We start from the raw sequence: 16,155 nt of genomic DNA, 5'->3' as shown, positions 1-16,155 counted from the left end.
TAGGCAACTGACAGAAGAATCAGCGAGGGCGCACACACAACAGCATGCGTGACAAGGTGACGCGGCTGGCGTGTTCTTCTAAAATGCGCTAGCTGGCAAAGGTAAGGGTAGCGATAGGCAAATTCCTATTCATATATTGTATCGATATTTACGAAAGATATCGATATTATCGAGACAAAAATATCTCTATTTCCATGTAGCAGACGATATTTTCCATATTTACAGGAATATAAGAAAATTCAATCGAAGTCACAGAAATGATTAATAAACATTTAAAAATTGACAAATACCTTACTACATCTAATATTAACCAGTAAAAGACGCACAGTGTACTATAAAATCACTTATTAAAAAAACCAAATTAATGAAACCAATCATCATCACCGATAACCACTAATAGAACTCCCTGTTTAATATGTACCCCTGTCAGAATGTTTCTATTATGTAGCACAACCAAGCTACAGTTTTGGACGAAACATAAGAGACTTGCCACATTAAGTGTTTTTGAGTAATTTCTGGCAAAACTGGTGTGTACTGACGACTAAAGATCTCAGAAAACAGAGTCAGTTATTTATTAAATACAAGTGCAATAATTCGTGAGATTTTTGTGCCGAGAGTACGTTATTTTTACAGTGCGTCTATTTTTTCTTGATCCAGGCAGTCAGGCGTAAGAGAAGCGCACATTCTGCCTCATAGTTGGGAGTAGGGAGTGGATGAGTTCCACCATCTCGTACAGTGCAGACACGAAATGTGTGCATTTTGCACGTTGTACCTATCATTTGGAGTGGTAGAAATGACGAACAGGAGTAACAAGATTTCATGAATACGCAGTATAGTTGCATTTATATTCAAATCTGGTGCTCTTTATTTGTTCTGAACATGAAATAAAATTAAGCCGAAACTTCCTGGCAGATTAAAACTATGTGCCCGACCGAGACTCGAACTCGGGACCTATTTTTTCTTGATCCAGGCAGTCAGGGGTAAGAGATCGCCTTTCGCAGGCTAAGCCATGTCTCCGCAATATCCTTTCTTTCAGGAGTTCTGGTTCTGCAAGGTTCGCAGGAGAGCTTCTGTAAAGTTTGGAAGGCAGGAGACGAGATACTGGCAGAAGTAAAGCTGTGAGGACGGGACGTGAGTCGTGCTTGGGTAGCTCAGTTGGTAGAGCACTTGCCCGCGAAAGGCAAAAGTCCCGAGTTCGAGTCTCGGTCCGGCACACAGTTTTAATCTCCCAGGAAGTTTCATATCAGCGCACACTTCGCTGCAGAGTGAAAATCTCATTCTAAAATTAAGCCCATTGTAAGACATTTAAAGACAGACTGCAAAGATTGGTAGCAGTTCGAATGCGTAAGAAACCTGCTAGCGAGAACTATAGTGCATGTGCATCATGAGAAGACAGGCAATAAAAATATTGCTTCCGATATTCAGAATCGAATATCCATTAATCGTAATACCAGTAATGTAAATATTGCCTTTATGTATCGTTACTATTTCGAAGAAATACCGATATTCTGATATATCGATATTTTTTGCAATTCCCTAGGTACGGGGCACGTCTGACCGCACATCTGCTTGCTTACCTGAGACTGCATTCAGACTGCCATTCTTGCGCTCGGATCTCTATGGTTTGTCTTAAAATACGTTGTTAGGAGTGTCCGTGTAAAACCCCTAAACAGAGAGTGCTGCATAATAGATGTAAAACAAAGGGTAGGGCTATAGATAGACGCTGGATGAAACGGGTTTCGCTGTCAAGAGAGCAATGCGTGAAGCTTTCAGTGACTACCGTAGCAGAATATTGTCAAATGGTCTTGCAGAAATTGCGTGGACGTCCGTTTTGGTCGTACGCGGAAGTGCAAGAAGAATGGATGCGGTTGTGGATCCTTCAGAGGCCGAACCCGTTATACGAAACAGGAATTGATCAACTCGTCTCCCAGCGGGATAAACGTCTTGGGGCATGTGGTGGTTACTTTTGTTACTTTTGAGTCGAACCATTCGTCGTTTATTTGGGGGTGGGGGGGTGGGGGGGGTGGGGGAGGGCGTGAGGGTTCGGTTTTCATTTTCATTTGGCTGTCCCTTATATTAGCATTATCTGCCAGGTTGACAACATGAGCAGCAAGGGTCCCAACACACTTCCTGTGGCATACTCGAAATTAACTTCCCCTGCGCCAGTCGCTCTCCATGCAAGATAACATGCAGAGCGCTGCCTCGAAGAACGACACAGTTCGTCCCACTTCTGTTTACTAAGCTCGAGAACGCTACAGAGACGCCCGTCGATCTACAGTGGCAGATGCTATCAGACCACCGCCGTGGTCTGCGGTGAGGTTCGCTGTTGACATTGCTAGACCTTACGTTCCAAGAAGAGTCCAGCCACATATTACTTCCTGACACGTACGTCTAACGAAACGACCACGAGGAGAAAATGAGAGCTCTTTACTCACACGAAGCGTTGACTGCAACTGACAAAGGATTTCAAATTGATTCCGTATTTCTAGATAGCTTTTGACACTGTACAACAGAAGCCACTTGTAGTGAAACTGCTTGCTTATGGAATATCATCTCAGATATGTGACTGGATTCGTGATTTCCTATCAGGGAGGTTACAGCTCGTAGTAAATGACGGAAAGTCATCGAGTAAAACAGAAGTGTTTTCTGGCGTCCCCCAAAGTAGTGTTATAGGCCCCCTGCAGTTCCTTATTTATATAAACCTTTTGGGAGACAGTGCGAGCAGCCGCCTTAAGTTGTTTGCAGATGATGTTGGGTTTATCGTCTTGAACGCTCGTCTTCGTGCAGGACCCACAAGAAATCAATATCTAATTGAAAAGATATCCACTAAAGGTCTTAACTTTCCGCATGCTAACGACAGCTTGCTTGTATTTAAATACACAGTAAAAAATTATAAAACTCATCCGAAACATTTACTCGCTCCCCGCTGAAGACAGCTACAGGCGATCGTAAGACTTGGTATGTTACGTGTTGCGGCCTGTCTTTCTCTATGGACCTCGACCTGAATTAAGTGCCGTACAGAGTTATAATACTACAGATACATTCAGGGGCACATGTGGAAGCTGTTTGCAAAGCGTGTTGCGAATATAATTGGTAGGAAGGAATTAATAATTTGAAACGTCGTGTCTGGTGCCGAAGTGTTACACCATGAACAGCGAAAATGTAATAAGCGGTAAACCTTTTCCCTTTACCGTCAGTAACGAAAAAAAAAAAATGAAATTATGTGTAAGTTTGTGGGTAGTCACTTAGTGATCTCCGTGCGACTGCTGCGGTCGCGGGTTCGAATCCTGCCTCGGGCATGGATGTGTGTGATGTCCTTAGGTTAGTTAGGTTTCAGTAGTTCTAAGTTCTAGGGGACTAATGACCACAGCAGTTGAGTCCCATAGTGCTCAGAGCCATTTGAACAATTTTTGAACTTAGTGATCTCATTCTGAAATACTGGATGGATATAGTCCGGGTAACTGCGGTCCTGAATGCCACTGACCCAAAACTTGACTTATTGTGTTAAACTTCTGATGTAAGATTTATAGAGGGCGGTCAAACAAAAACGAGACGGATGAAATAAACGTAAGTTAACTGCTTATTCCAAAAGTACACTACTGGCCATTAAAATTGCTACACCAAGAAGAAATGCAGGTGATAAATGGATATTCATTGGACAAATATATTATACTAGAACTGACATGTGATTACATTTTCACGCAACTTGGATGCATAGATCCTGAGAAATCAGTACCCAGAACAACCACCTCTGGCCGTAAGAACGGTCTTGATACGCCTGGGCATTGAGTCAAACAGAGCTTGGATGGTGTGTACAGGTACAGCTGCCCATGCAGCTCCAACACGATACCACAGTTCATCAAGAGTAATGACTGGCGTATTGTGACGAGCCAGTTGCTCGGCCACCATTGACCAGACGTTTTCAGTTGGTGAGACATCTGGAGAATGTGCTGGCCAGGGCAGCAGTTGAACATTTTCTGTATCCAGAAAGGCCCGTACAGGACCTGCAACATGCGGTCGTGCATTATCCTGCCAAAATGTAGGGTTTCGCAGGGATCGAATGAAGGATAGAGCCACGGGTCGTAACACATCTGAAATGTAACGTCCACTGTTCAAAGTGCCGTCAATGAGAACAAGAGGTGACCGAGAGTTGTAACCAGTGGCACCCCATACCATCACGCCGGGTGATACGCCAGTATGGCGATGACGAATACACGTTTCCAATGTGCGTTCACCGCGATGTCGCCAAACACGGATGCGACCATCGTGATGCTGTAAAAAGAACCTGTATTCATCTGAAAAAAATGATGTTTTGCCATTCGTGCACCCAGGTTCGTCGTAGAGGTGCTCCTGTCTGTGATGCAGCGTCAAGGGTAACCACAGCTGTGGTCTCCGAGCTGATAGTCCATGCTGCTGCAAACGACGTCGAACTGTTCGTGTAGATGGTTGTTGTCTTGCAAACGTCCCCATCTGTTGACTCAGGGATCGAGACGTGGATGCACGATCCGTTACAGCCATGCGGTTAAGATGCCTGTCATCTCGACTGCTAATGAAACGAGGCCATTGGGATCCAGCACGGCATTCCGTATTAGCCTCCTGAACCCACCGATTCCATATTCTTCTAACAGTCATTGGACCTCGACCAACGCGAGCAGCAATGTCGCGATAAGATAAAGCGCAATAGCGATAGACCACAATCCGACCTTTATCAAAGTCGAAAACGTGATTTTACGCATTTCTCTTCCTTACACGAGACATCACATCAACGTTTCACCAGACAACGCCGGTCAACTGCTGTTTGTGTATGAGAAATCGGTTGGAAAATTTGCTCATATCAGCAAGTTGTAGGTGTCGCCACCTTGTGTGAATGCTCTAAAAAGCTAATTCTTTGCATATCAAAGCATCTTCTTCCTGTCGGTTAAATTTCGCGTCTGTAGCACGCCATCTTCGTGGTGCAGCAATTTTAATGGCCAGTAGTATATTAACAGTTATGACTATTACTTTTCAAATAATGAACAGTTTACTTACGTCTTGGGGCTCCGTGTATTAATCCCTAGAAACGGAAACCTTGCAGGATCATTTGTGTAAGTAGGCTGTTTAGGTTTTTATATTGGTAACGGCACGTAGCACTCTGTATGAAAATCACTAGATGTGCTGAGTGCAGTCTGTGGCTGGTTTGCATTGTTGTTGGCCATTGTAGTGTTGAGGAGTTGGCTGTTAACAGCGCGTAGCGTTGCGGACTTGGATGTGAGCCGCCAGCAGTGGTGGATGTGGGGAGAGAAATGGCGGAGTTTTAAAATTTGTAAGACTGGATGTCATGAACTGCTATATACATTATGACTTTTGAACACTATAAAGGTAAATACATTGTTTGTTCTGTATCAAAATCTTTCATTTGCTAAGTATGCCTATCAGTAGTTAGTGCCTTCAGTAGTTAGAACCTTTTATTTAGCTGGCAGTAGTGGCGCTCGCTGTATTGCAGTAGTTCGAGTAACGAAGATTTTTGGTGAGGTAAGTGATTTGTGAAAGGTATACGTTAATGTTAGTCAGCGTCATTCTTTTGTAGGGATTATTGAAAGTCAGACTGCGTTGCGCTAAAAAATATTGTGTGTCAGTTTCAGCACAGTCATGTATAATTTTTCCAAAGGGACGTTTCACTTGTTGTAGGTCGGTCTGTCTGTCTGTCTGACTGCTAAGGATCATTTTTCTCTGGGACATATTGGCATATCAACTTCAAATTTTATGTCAAATACTAGTTCAGTGCAATCAAAAGATGTTGTTGTTGTGGTCTTCAGTCCTGAGACTGGTTTGATGCAGCTCTCCATGCTACTCTATCTTGTGCAAGCTTCTTCATCTCCCAGTACCTACTGCAACCTACATCCTTCTGAATCTGCTTAGTGTATTCATCTCTTGGTCTCCCTCTACGATTTTTACCCTCCACGCTGCCCTCTAATACTAAATTGGTGATCCCTTGATGCCTCAGAACATGTCCTACCAACCGATCCCTTCTTCTGGTCAAGTTGTTCCATAAACGTCTCTTCTCTCCAATCCTATTCAATACTTCCTCATTAGGTATGTGATCTACCCACCTGATCTTCAGCATTCTTCTGTAGCAAATCAAAGGATACGGCCATTTATATCAGAAAATTTTGATATCTCCGAGCGGCGACTACTCAGGACGACATCGTTATCAGGAGAAAGAAAACTGGCGTTCTACGGATCGTGGCGTGGAATGTCAGATCCTTTCATCGGGCAGGTAGGTTAGTAGAATTTAACAAAGGAAAAGGTGGCAGGAGGAACAAGACTTTTGGTCAGGTGAATACAGGGTTGTAAATACAAAATCAAATAGGGGTAATGCAGGAGTAGATTTAATAATGAATAAAAAAATAGGAGTGCGGGTAAGCTACTACAAACAGCATAGTGAACGCATTATTGTGGCCAAGATAGACACGAAGACCACGCCTACTACAGTAGTACAAGTTTATATGCCAACTAGCTCTGCAGATGACGAAGAAATTGATGAAATATATGATGAGATAAAAGAAATTATTCAGGTAGTGAAGGGAGACGAAAATTTAATAGTCGTGGGTGACTGGAAACGTAGTAGGTGAACATGGATTGGGTCTAAGAAATGAAAGAGGAAGCCGCCTGGTAGAATGTTGCGCAGAGCATAACTTAATCATAGCTAACACTTGGTTTAATAATCATGAAAGAAGGCTGTATACATGGAAGAACTCTGGAGATACTAAAAGGTATCAGATAGATTATATAATGGTAAGGCAGAGATTTAGGAACCAGGTTTTAAATTGTAAGACATTTCCAGGGGCAGATGTGGACTCTGACCACAATCTATTGGTTATGAACTGTAGATTAAAACTGAAGAAACTGCAAAAAGGTGGGAATTTAAGAAGATGGGACCTGGATAAACTGAAAGAACCAGAGGTTGTACAGAGTTTCAGGGAGAGCACAAGGGAACAATTGTCAGGAATGGGGGAAAGAAATACAGTAGAAGAAGAATGGGTAGCTTCGAGGAATGAAATAGTGAAGGCAGCAGAGGATCAAATAGGTAAAGAAACGAGGGCTAGTAGAAACCCTTGGGTAACAGAAGAAATATTGAATTTAACTGATGAAAGGAGAAAATATAAAAATGCAGTAAATGAAGCAGTCAAAAAGGAATACAAACGTCTCAAAAATGATATCGACAGGAAGCGCAAAATGGCTAAGCAGGGATGGCTAGAGGACGAATGTAAGGATGTAGAGGCTTATCTCACTAGGGGTAAGATAGATACTGCCTAAAGGAAAATTAAAGAGACCTTTTGAGAAATGAGAGCCACTTGCATAAATAACAAGAGCTTTGATGGAAACCCATTTCTAAGCAAAGAAGGGAAAGAAGAAAGGTGGAAGGAGTATTTTGAGGACAATATTATGGAAATGGAAGAGGATGCAGATGAAGATGAAATGGGAGATATGATACTGCGAGAAGAGTTTGACAGAGCACTGAAAGATCTGAGTCGAAACAAGGCCCCGGGAGTAGACAACATTCCATTAGAACTACTGACAGCCTTGGGAGAGCCAGTCCTGATAAAACTCTACCATCTGGTGAGCAAGTTGTATGAGACAGGCGAAAATTCCCCCCCCCCCCCCCCCCCCCCCCTCGGCTTCAAGGAGAATATAATAATTCCTATCCCAAAGAAAGCAGTTGTGACAGAAGTGAAAATTACCGAACAATCAGTTTAATATGTCACAGCTGCAAAATACTAACGCGAATTCCTTACAGACAAATGGAAAAAACTGATAGAAGCCGATCTCGGGGAAGATCAGTTTGGATTCCGTAGAAATGTTGGAACACGTGTGGCAATACTGACCTTACGACTTATCTTAGAAGAAAGATTAAGAAAAGGCAAACCTACGTTTCTAGCATTTGTAGACTTAGAGAAAGCTTTTGACAATGTTGACTGGAATACTCTCTTTCAAATTCTGAAGGTAGGAGGGGTAAAATACAGGGAGAGAAAAGCTATTTACGATTTGTATAGAAACCAAATGGTAGTTATAAGAGTTGAGGTGCATGAAAGGGAAGCAGTGGTTGGGAAGGGAGTGAGACAGGTTTGTAGCCTCTCCCCAATGTTATTCAATCTGTATATTGAGCAAGCAGTGAAGGAAACAAAAGGAAAAGTTGGAGTAGGTATTAAAATCCCTGGAGAAGAAATAAAAAGTTTGAGGTTCGCCGATGACATCGTAATTCTGTCAGAGACAGCAAAGGACTTGGAAGAGCAGTTGAACAGAATGGATAGTGTCTTGAAAGGAGGACATAAGATAAACATCAACAAAAGCAAAATGAGGATAATGGGATGTAGTCGAATTAAGTCGGGTGATGCTGAGGGAATTAGATTAGGAAATGAGACACTTAAAGAAGTAAAGGAGTTTTGCTATTTGGGGAGCAAAATAACTGATGATGGTCGAAGTAGAGAGGATATAAAATGTAGACTGGCAATGGGAAGGAAAGAATTTCTGAAGAAGAGAAATTTGTTAACATCAAGTATAGATTTAAATGTCAGGAAGTCGTTTCTGAAAGTATTTGTATGGAGTGTAGCCATGTATGGAAGTGAAACATGGACGATTAATAGTTTAGACAAGAAGAGAATAGAAGCTTTTGAAATGTGGTGTTACAGAAGAATGCTGAAGATTAGATGGGAGATGTTGAATAGAATTGGGAAGAAGAGGAGTTTGTGGCATAACTTGACTAGAAGAAAGGAGCGGTTGGTAGGACATGTTCTGAGACATCCAGGGATCACCAATTAAGTATTGGAGGCCAGTGTGGAGGGTAAAAATCGTAGAGGGAGACCAAGAGATGACTACACTAAGCCGATTCAGAAGGATGTAGGTTGCAGTAGGTACTGGGAGATGAAGAAGCTTGCACAAGATAGAGTAGCATGGAGAGCTGCATCAAACCAGTATCAGGACCGAAGACCACAACAACAACAACAACAACAACAACAATTATATGAAATGCTGAAATCAAATTATTGTTGTCCTGAGAAGCCGTTAGGCAGCTAGCTCTCAGCTAGGATAGTGCACCATGTACTGGCTTAGCCGTTCATTATCGTACAGACCCGAAGTGCTGCTGCTCAGTCCCTAACAGTCTCGCTGTAGATGGTGCGCTAACATCCTTTTTTTTTTTTTGCATCATTGTGTAGCGCCACTCGAAAATCTGTGGCAGGCTAAGACTAGGACCCGCGTTAGAGATTTTCAGTCGTCACAAGATATTCACTGCTCTACAGGTTCACTACATCTGAGCGACTTGAGTCAATATTGTTTCACGTCATTGAAGTTCGAGGCGTACGGCGAGGAAAGTACACTCATGTTCAGAAAAAGACCACCTTGAACGGCTAGAGATAGGACGTTCATATTCACAGGACATGTGCATTGGTATGTTATGCAGAAATTATTAGCATTTGAACCACGTTGGCCCGAAGGTTCAAGGTCGACATCGATAAAGCGGCGCAACGCTACCTGCCGGTAAATGTGCCTGCAGCTCTAGTTGTCGCTATAAACCGAAGGTAATGGATGAGTGTGACTTGCGCAAACGTGCACGATGCCTCGCAGACGCATGCGCCCACTGTACCGTCAAATCAGTGAATTTGAAAGATGGCGCATTATTGTCATGAGAGAATGTGATGCATCCATTGGGGAAATTGCTGTCCGTGTGGGACGAAGTGTTTCAGCAGGGCAACGGGTGTGTGGAGAATGACTTAAGGAAGCCTGTAGAACACGATGAGATGGGTCAGGTCGCACCACCCAGACCACCTCCCTGAAAAGATGGACACCTTATCCGAATGGCATTGCAGGACAGATCTGGATCCTCCTCGGCTCCTGCGCAACAGTGGAACAGTGTGGTGCCAGGAACTACATCACTTGGGACAGGAATGGAATCAGATAGTATTTCTGGAAGAATCCAGGTTCTGTTTGTTTGAAAATGATGGCCGCATTTTGGTTAGCTACTGACAGGTGGAACAGCATTACAGTGACTGCATTCGCACAAGACATACAGCCCAAACTGAAAGCCTATGGTGTGGGGTGCTATTGGGCACAACCACAAATCAGAGTTGGTGCTTGACCAGGGCACTTTGACCAGTGTGACCTACTTGAATAATATCCTGCAATCCATAGCCATATGCTTTTTGTACAACATCCCAGAAGCCATTTTTTAGGAAGACAATGCACGACCACATGTTGCTGCACAAACACGGGCTTTCTTGGTGTCACAGAATGTCAGCCTTTTGCCCTACCCCGCCAGATCACCATACTTGGCGCCAATCCAAAATGTATGGGATTTGGTAGAGAATGAGCGTAGTGATGTGACCAAATGCCAACCGCCACAGATAAACTTCGAAACCACGTGAATGCAACGTGGATGGCTATACCAAAGGAGCCATTCGCGCCTTATACGTGTCGATGCCTTCAATTACGGCACGAGTTATTACGGGCCCATGGAGGACCCCGTACCCACTAGGCAACAAGATACATGCTGAATCGAGATGACTGAAATGCTAATCATTTCTGCAGAACATACTAATGTACACTACCAAAATTGCTACACCACGAAGATGATGTGCTACAGACGCGAAATTTAACCAACAGGAAGAAGATGCTGTGATATGCAAATGATTAGCTTTTCAGAGCATTCACACAAGGTTGGCGCCGTGCTGACATGAGAAAAGTTTCCAACCGATTTCTCACACACAAACAGCAGTTGACCGGCGTTGCCTGGTGAAACATTGATGTGATGTCTCGTGTAAGGAAGAGAAATGCGTACCATCACGTTTCCGACTTTGATAAAGGTTGCGCTTTATCTTATCGCGACATTGCTGCTCGCGTTGGTCGAGATCCAATGACTGTTAGCAGAATATGGAATCGGTGGGTTCAGGAGGGTAATACGTAACGCCGTGCTGATCAAAACGGCATCGTATCACTAGCAGTCGAGATGACAGGCATCTTTTCCGCATTGCTGTGACGGATCGTGCAGCCACGTCTCGATCCCTGAGTCAACAGATGGGGACGTTTGCAAGACAACAACCACCTGCACGAACAGTTCGACGACGTTTTGCAGCAGCATGGACTATCAGCTCGGGGACCACAGCTGCGGTTACCCTTGACGCTGCATCACAGACAGGAGCACCTGCGATGATGTACTCAACGACGAACCTGGGTGCACGAATGGCAAAACGTCATTTTTTCGGATGAATCCAGGTTCTGTTTACAGCATCACGATGGTCGCATCCGTGTTTGGCGACATCGCGGTGAACGCACGTTGGAGGCGTGTATTCGACATCGCCATACTGACGTATCACCCAGCGTGATGGTATGGGGTGCCATTGGTTACAACTCTCGGTCACCTCTTGTTCGCATTGACGGCACTTTGAACAGTGGACGTTACATTTCAGTTGTGTTGCGACCCGTGGCTCTACCCTTCATTCGATCCCTGCAAAACCCTACATTTCAGCAGGATAATGCACGGGCCTTTCTGGATACAGAAAATGTTCGACTGCTGCCCTGGCCAGCACATTCTCCAGATGTCTCACCAATTGAAAACGTCTGGTCAATGGTGGCCGAGCAACTGGCTCATCACAATACGCCAGTCACTACTCTTGATGAACTGTGGTATCGTGTTGAAGCTGCATGGGCAGCTGTGCCTGTAAACGCCATCCAAGCACTGTTTGACTCAATGCCCAGGCATATGAAGGCCGTTATTACCGCCTGAGGTGGTTGTTCTGGGTACTGATTTCTCAGGATCTATGCACCCAAATTGCGTGAAAACGTAGTCACATGTCAGTTCTAGTATAATGTATTTGTCCAATGGATACCCGTTTATTATCTGCATTTCTTCTTGGTGTAGCAATTTAATGGCCAATAGTGTAATTATGTCTTAGTTGACCCTCCCAATAATCTTAACAGTGGCTAAGATTTTAAATCTGAATTAATTCTGTCACTAATAACGGTAGTAGACCTTGCACTGAGACTGGACTCTGCAGCAATAGAAACGTGTTGCCTGATCGCATGAATCACGTTTCCTGTTACACCAAGTCGATGGTAGTGTCCGGTTACGCCGTATTCAAGGCGAACGACTGCCCGAAACATGCACCGTGTCTTGGATGCAGGCCGGTGAGGGCAGCATTATGTTATGAGTACATTCACCTAGGCTGCCAGAGGATCTGTAGTAGTAATCGAAAGCACCAGATACCTGTAGACTTCGTGAACTTTATTGCAGACCGTCTGCATCCCTTCATGTTACACGACAAAACTGTATGATTGTGATGACAATATTGTACACAAAATGTGCTGTAGCTTAAAAGACATTAAAAACAAATTGTGGCTTTTCTTTTGAAAAAAAAAAGACATAAAAAACTCTGGCATAGATTACCTTTTTAACACTGTGAAGCAAAATTGTAATATAACACGCAAAATTAATCTGATCCATACAATATATAGTCTGCTCACGAACAGAAAAAATACTGCGAAGCAACATTGTAATATAAAATGAAAAACTAATGTGATCCATACAATGTACACGTATAGTCTGTTTACGAAGAGAAGAATGAAGGCTCCCTAGTTCTGAATCGGCAAAAGTCGGTCGACTTCGGCCCGCCCTTGTTTTGTGGTTGGCCGCTGCCAACTGCAGCGATCTAATAAAGAACTTGCGTATGTAGCCACTGCGAAGTGATTGTTGTGCCGTGTTCTATTGCTTCGCACTTGAATACTATCTGTTGATGAGTGACAAAGCGGTTCCTGGCCCATCGCGGGCAGCGTTAGATAACCTACACTTTCAGCTCCTCGGTGAAGCGCAATCGATAGTTCTTTAGGGAGTGAAGCAAGGAAATAATTATGTTGCGAGCAGGAGAGCAAGAATAAAGAGCTGCTCCACCCTCCCCCAGAGTCGATGAGACTAACAGTGACGTACACACAGAAGCAATCTTAAGCACTGTGAGAAGAACAGGGAAATTTCGCGGAGTTAATACTGGGAAATCACCGGAAGCTTCCGGCAAAAGGGATGTAAAGTTCAATTTAAATTCAAGTAACCTTCCATTTGGAATGTGGCTGCACTCAACGACTGTGATATGTCTTTCAAATGATAGAGTAAAGCAATCAGTCGTTTTTTTCTTTCAGGTTTTATTCGACAAATCTAGATTTCGGCTAGTGCTTAGCCATTATCAATGCACTATTTCATGTTATTAATGCTTGTTCTAGACGTCAGTCCCCAGCTGTGTGACAGAAGCCCTTGATTTAACTGTCCACGCATGTGCGAGGGAACGGCCGTTGTCCATAGCGTTCTCATATGATTACAGTCACTTTTGAAATACCCTAGATCAAGAAAAATATCATATCACAGGAGAGACTAGTCTTCTTCAAAACACAGAAAAAGGAAAGCCTCGAAATAAGTACAAAAATAACTTACTTCGACTATCGAATATTTTGCAGTATTACAAACGCAAAATTAGAAACGTTTTAGGCATTCTTCGTGTCGTTTCATTAGCTCCGATATTTCCGTTATAAATGATTAACTTCAGTTGCCGAAATAAGTCACATAATCGGTACTCGTCGATGAGCGGTCAGGAGAATGAGAGAATCACGTATTTTTGTCCTAGTCAAGGTTCTAGTGAAGAAGACTTGCCCGTTATCTTCCTCCGACCTGTTACAAAATGTCTTGTGTGTATTACAACTTCTGTATCTCAAAAAAGTTAAGAATGCAGCAAATTACCTGTCGGAGTAACGCAAGCGTTAATGCAGTTGCGGTGTGAATATATAAACCATGCACAAACCATGGTGGGCTACATGTGGTTCCCAAGTTATGCAGCGACCATAAACCATAAAATTACCAAATAAGCAGCAACCAGTCGTAAAATCATGTTTTATTTATTTACTTTTGCAAATAGATTTCAACTGATTAACAGCCTCAACGAATATGTGCCCTGAGTAGTAACACTGTCTTAAGCAGAGGTCATTTATGCTTGACCTCTGCTTAGGACAGCGTTACTACTCAGGGCACATATTCGTTGAAAGCATCGATGATGGCTGTTAATCAGTTGAAATAGATTTGCAAAAGTAAATAAATAAAACATGATTTTGCGACGGGTTGCTGCTTATTTGCTAATTTTCTATACATAAACAACAAACTTAACTATTGTAGCATAACATACTTCGCTGTATGTTACTACATTAAAATAAACTATCCATTATCTTTCCGTTTACTGATGTATCACGTCCTAATACTACAAGTACAAAGTAAACATGTAATTAACATACTTTTTCCCCCGTCAACTTCATAAAATGACTCATAACCACTTATAATAAATCAAAGACGATGTTTCGATAGATGTCCTGTTTACCTGTGGTACTCTAGATGGTGGTGTGTGAATATTAATTGGGTTGCTTTGTGGTAAAACTGGGAATCCCTCAATTGCGATCGTGCAGTCGTCGATGTTTCACGAAACCTCCGAGACTCGAAGCATGCCGAGGTCACGGCAATTTGTTTTTAAGCAGGACCAGAGCGTTCCGGAAATGGCGCCTGCGCCACGGCTGGCGCCCCAGTTTGATTGACACGCAGTTGTTTTGTTTGACAATCGTCTGGCGGTCAGAGTTCAGGCGTGAGTCTCCCTTCCCCTCCCTTGGCGGGTCGTCTGGCGATTGATGTTAATGCGCGTCTAGCCAGCTGAGACCGGACGTCATTGTTCGCGAGGCAGATGAACCAGTAGGTCGCGCACGAGTCACAGACGTACGGATTGTCGTCGTTGGCACACAACTTCACTACGCAGACATGAGGAAATTGGCAGGTGCGCCGTAAATGTGTTAACTAAAAAAAAAGAAGAAGTACACAGTAATTCAGGGGAGACAACGGAGAGAGTTAAAATTCAATTTGTTGTCATCCTATCGTTCTAGCGTTTTTCACTCTCGGACATTTTTGACATTAAAAATTTAGTAATGCAACAAAACAAATTGTTTCACATGTAATAAGGATATAAGATAACTCCACTTAAAAACTCTAGTATCTACTAGCTTTCTTATCTATTAATGAAAATGCGAAGGTACCGGTAGTTAGAAAATGCTGAAACTGAAAAGACCACTGGACCTCTAGAACTTCTATTTATGTACATTAGATTGAAAGGTATTTGATTTCGGCGAGTAGCGATGTTCTCATAGTGCGAAAGAACTATTTGCTTTCGTCATTGCCGTTATACTAAATATTTTAGTCTTTCAAATTTATTTATGTCTGAATAGCTTGCACCCACATTTCCATATTAGTTGTGCAAAACAGCATGTAAATTGATTCGTTCAGTATTATCACACAGTGTTGCACAACTAATTCACGAATGTATAATTAACTAGAGATTTCTGTCAAAATATCCATTATCGCAAAAATTCACGTACTGTGAACTGCGTCTGAAGCTGACAGAAATAAAAATAGCTGACATCGCGCCCAAATGCTGCATCATATTATTAAATGATACCTGTTCTTACTTTATGTTTGTTCGTTACACAAAAATCTATACATCTAACACATCTAGATGGTTTCAGCCTCTATGCCAAATTGAAGTAATCCTAAAGATGCTTTCTGATGCATGTTTTCATTACCATATCATTGCTCAACTGATGGAATATACATTGTATGGATGTTGTCAAATGTTTGTACAATATTTCCCATTAAAATATACATTCCACTTAAACTATTTGATTTGATTTGATTTATTGAGCACCCGTTTTATCATGTACAATGATATGGGATTTGTCATATGTTACATACAGAAAAAATATGAATAACACATTATGTAAAAAAAAATATCAGTGAACAATCTGAATTAAATATATGGGCAAAACAATTATAGCTTACATGATATAAATTTGTAACAATATAGGACACAAATAAGTTACATATATTCTGTGTATAATAGACAACAACAAGAAACAATGATTATAATTTATAGTCCCTATATTTATGTCTACTTTTCTAATGTCATAAATTGTTAGACAGTACAATGGCCATGAACATTAAGTTACCATCTGTAGTTATTTTAAATATTTATAGTGTAATAACAGCTATTTAGTTATTTTTTATGCTTTGGCTAAAGGTGTGGAGATGATTTGCATTTTTTATTTCTTGTGGCA

The 16,155-nt window shown here is 42.3% G+C and overlaps 2 protein-coding genes across 2 annotated transcripts in view; one reads left to right on the top strand and one right to left on the bottom strand.

Annotated features, from left to right (window-relative positions):
• Nucleotides 1-14,521, bottom strand: part of LOC126355619 (uncharacterized) — a gene marked incomplete at its 5' end in the record, with an annotated part of 138,679 nt that extends 124,158 nt beyond the window's left edge. The window contains one exon of the mRNA XM_050005982.1: nt 14,382-14,521. Coding sequence (XP_049861939.1) covers nt 14,382-14,521 — 140 coding nt within the window. The remainder of the gene's footprint in view (nt 1-14,381) is intronic.
• Nucleotides 14,522-14,591: 70 nt separating this feature from the next.
• Nucleotides 14,592-16,155, top strand: part of LOC126354731 (alanine--glyoxylate aminotransferase 2, mitochondrial-like) — a 120,526-nt gene continuing 118,962 nt past the window's right edge. The window contains exon 1 of the mRNA XM_050004593.1: nt 14,592-14,825. Coding sequence (XP_049860550.1) covers nt 14,810-14,825 — 16 coding nt within the window. The 5' untranslated portion in view covers nt 14,592-14,809. The remainder of the gene's footprint in view (nt 14,826-16,155) is intronic.

This window comes from Schistocerca gregaria, chromosome 3, assembly GCF_023897955.1.
Source record: "Schistocerca gregaria isolate iqSchGreg1 chromosome 3, iqSchGreg1.2, whole genome shotgun sequence".
Taxonomy (NCBI): Eukaryota; Metazoa; Arthropoda; class Insecta; order Orthoptera; family Acrididae; genus Schistocerca; species Schistocerca gregaria.
Note: the sequence above shows the minus strand (reverse complement) of the source record. Positions and strands in the feature narration are given on the sequence as shown.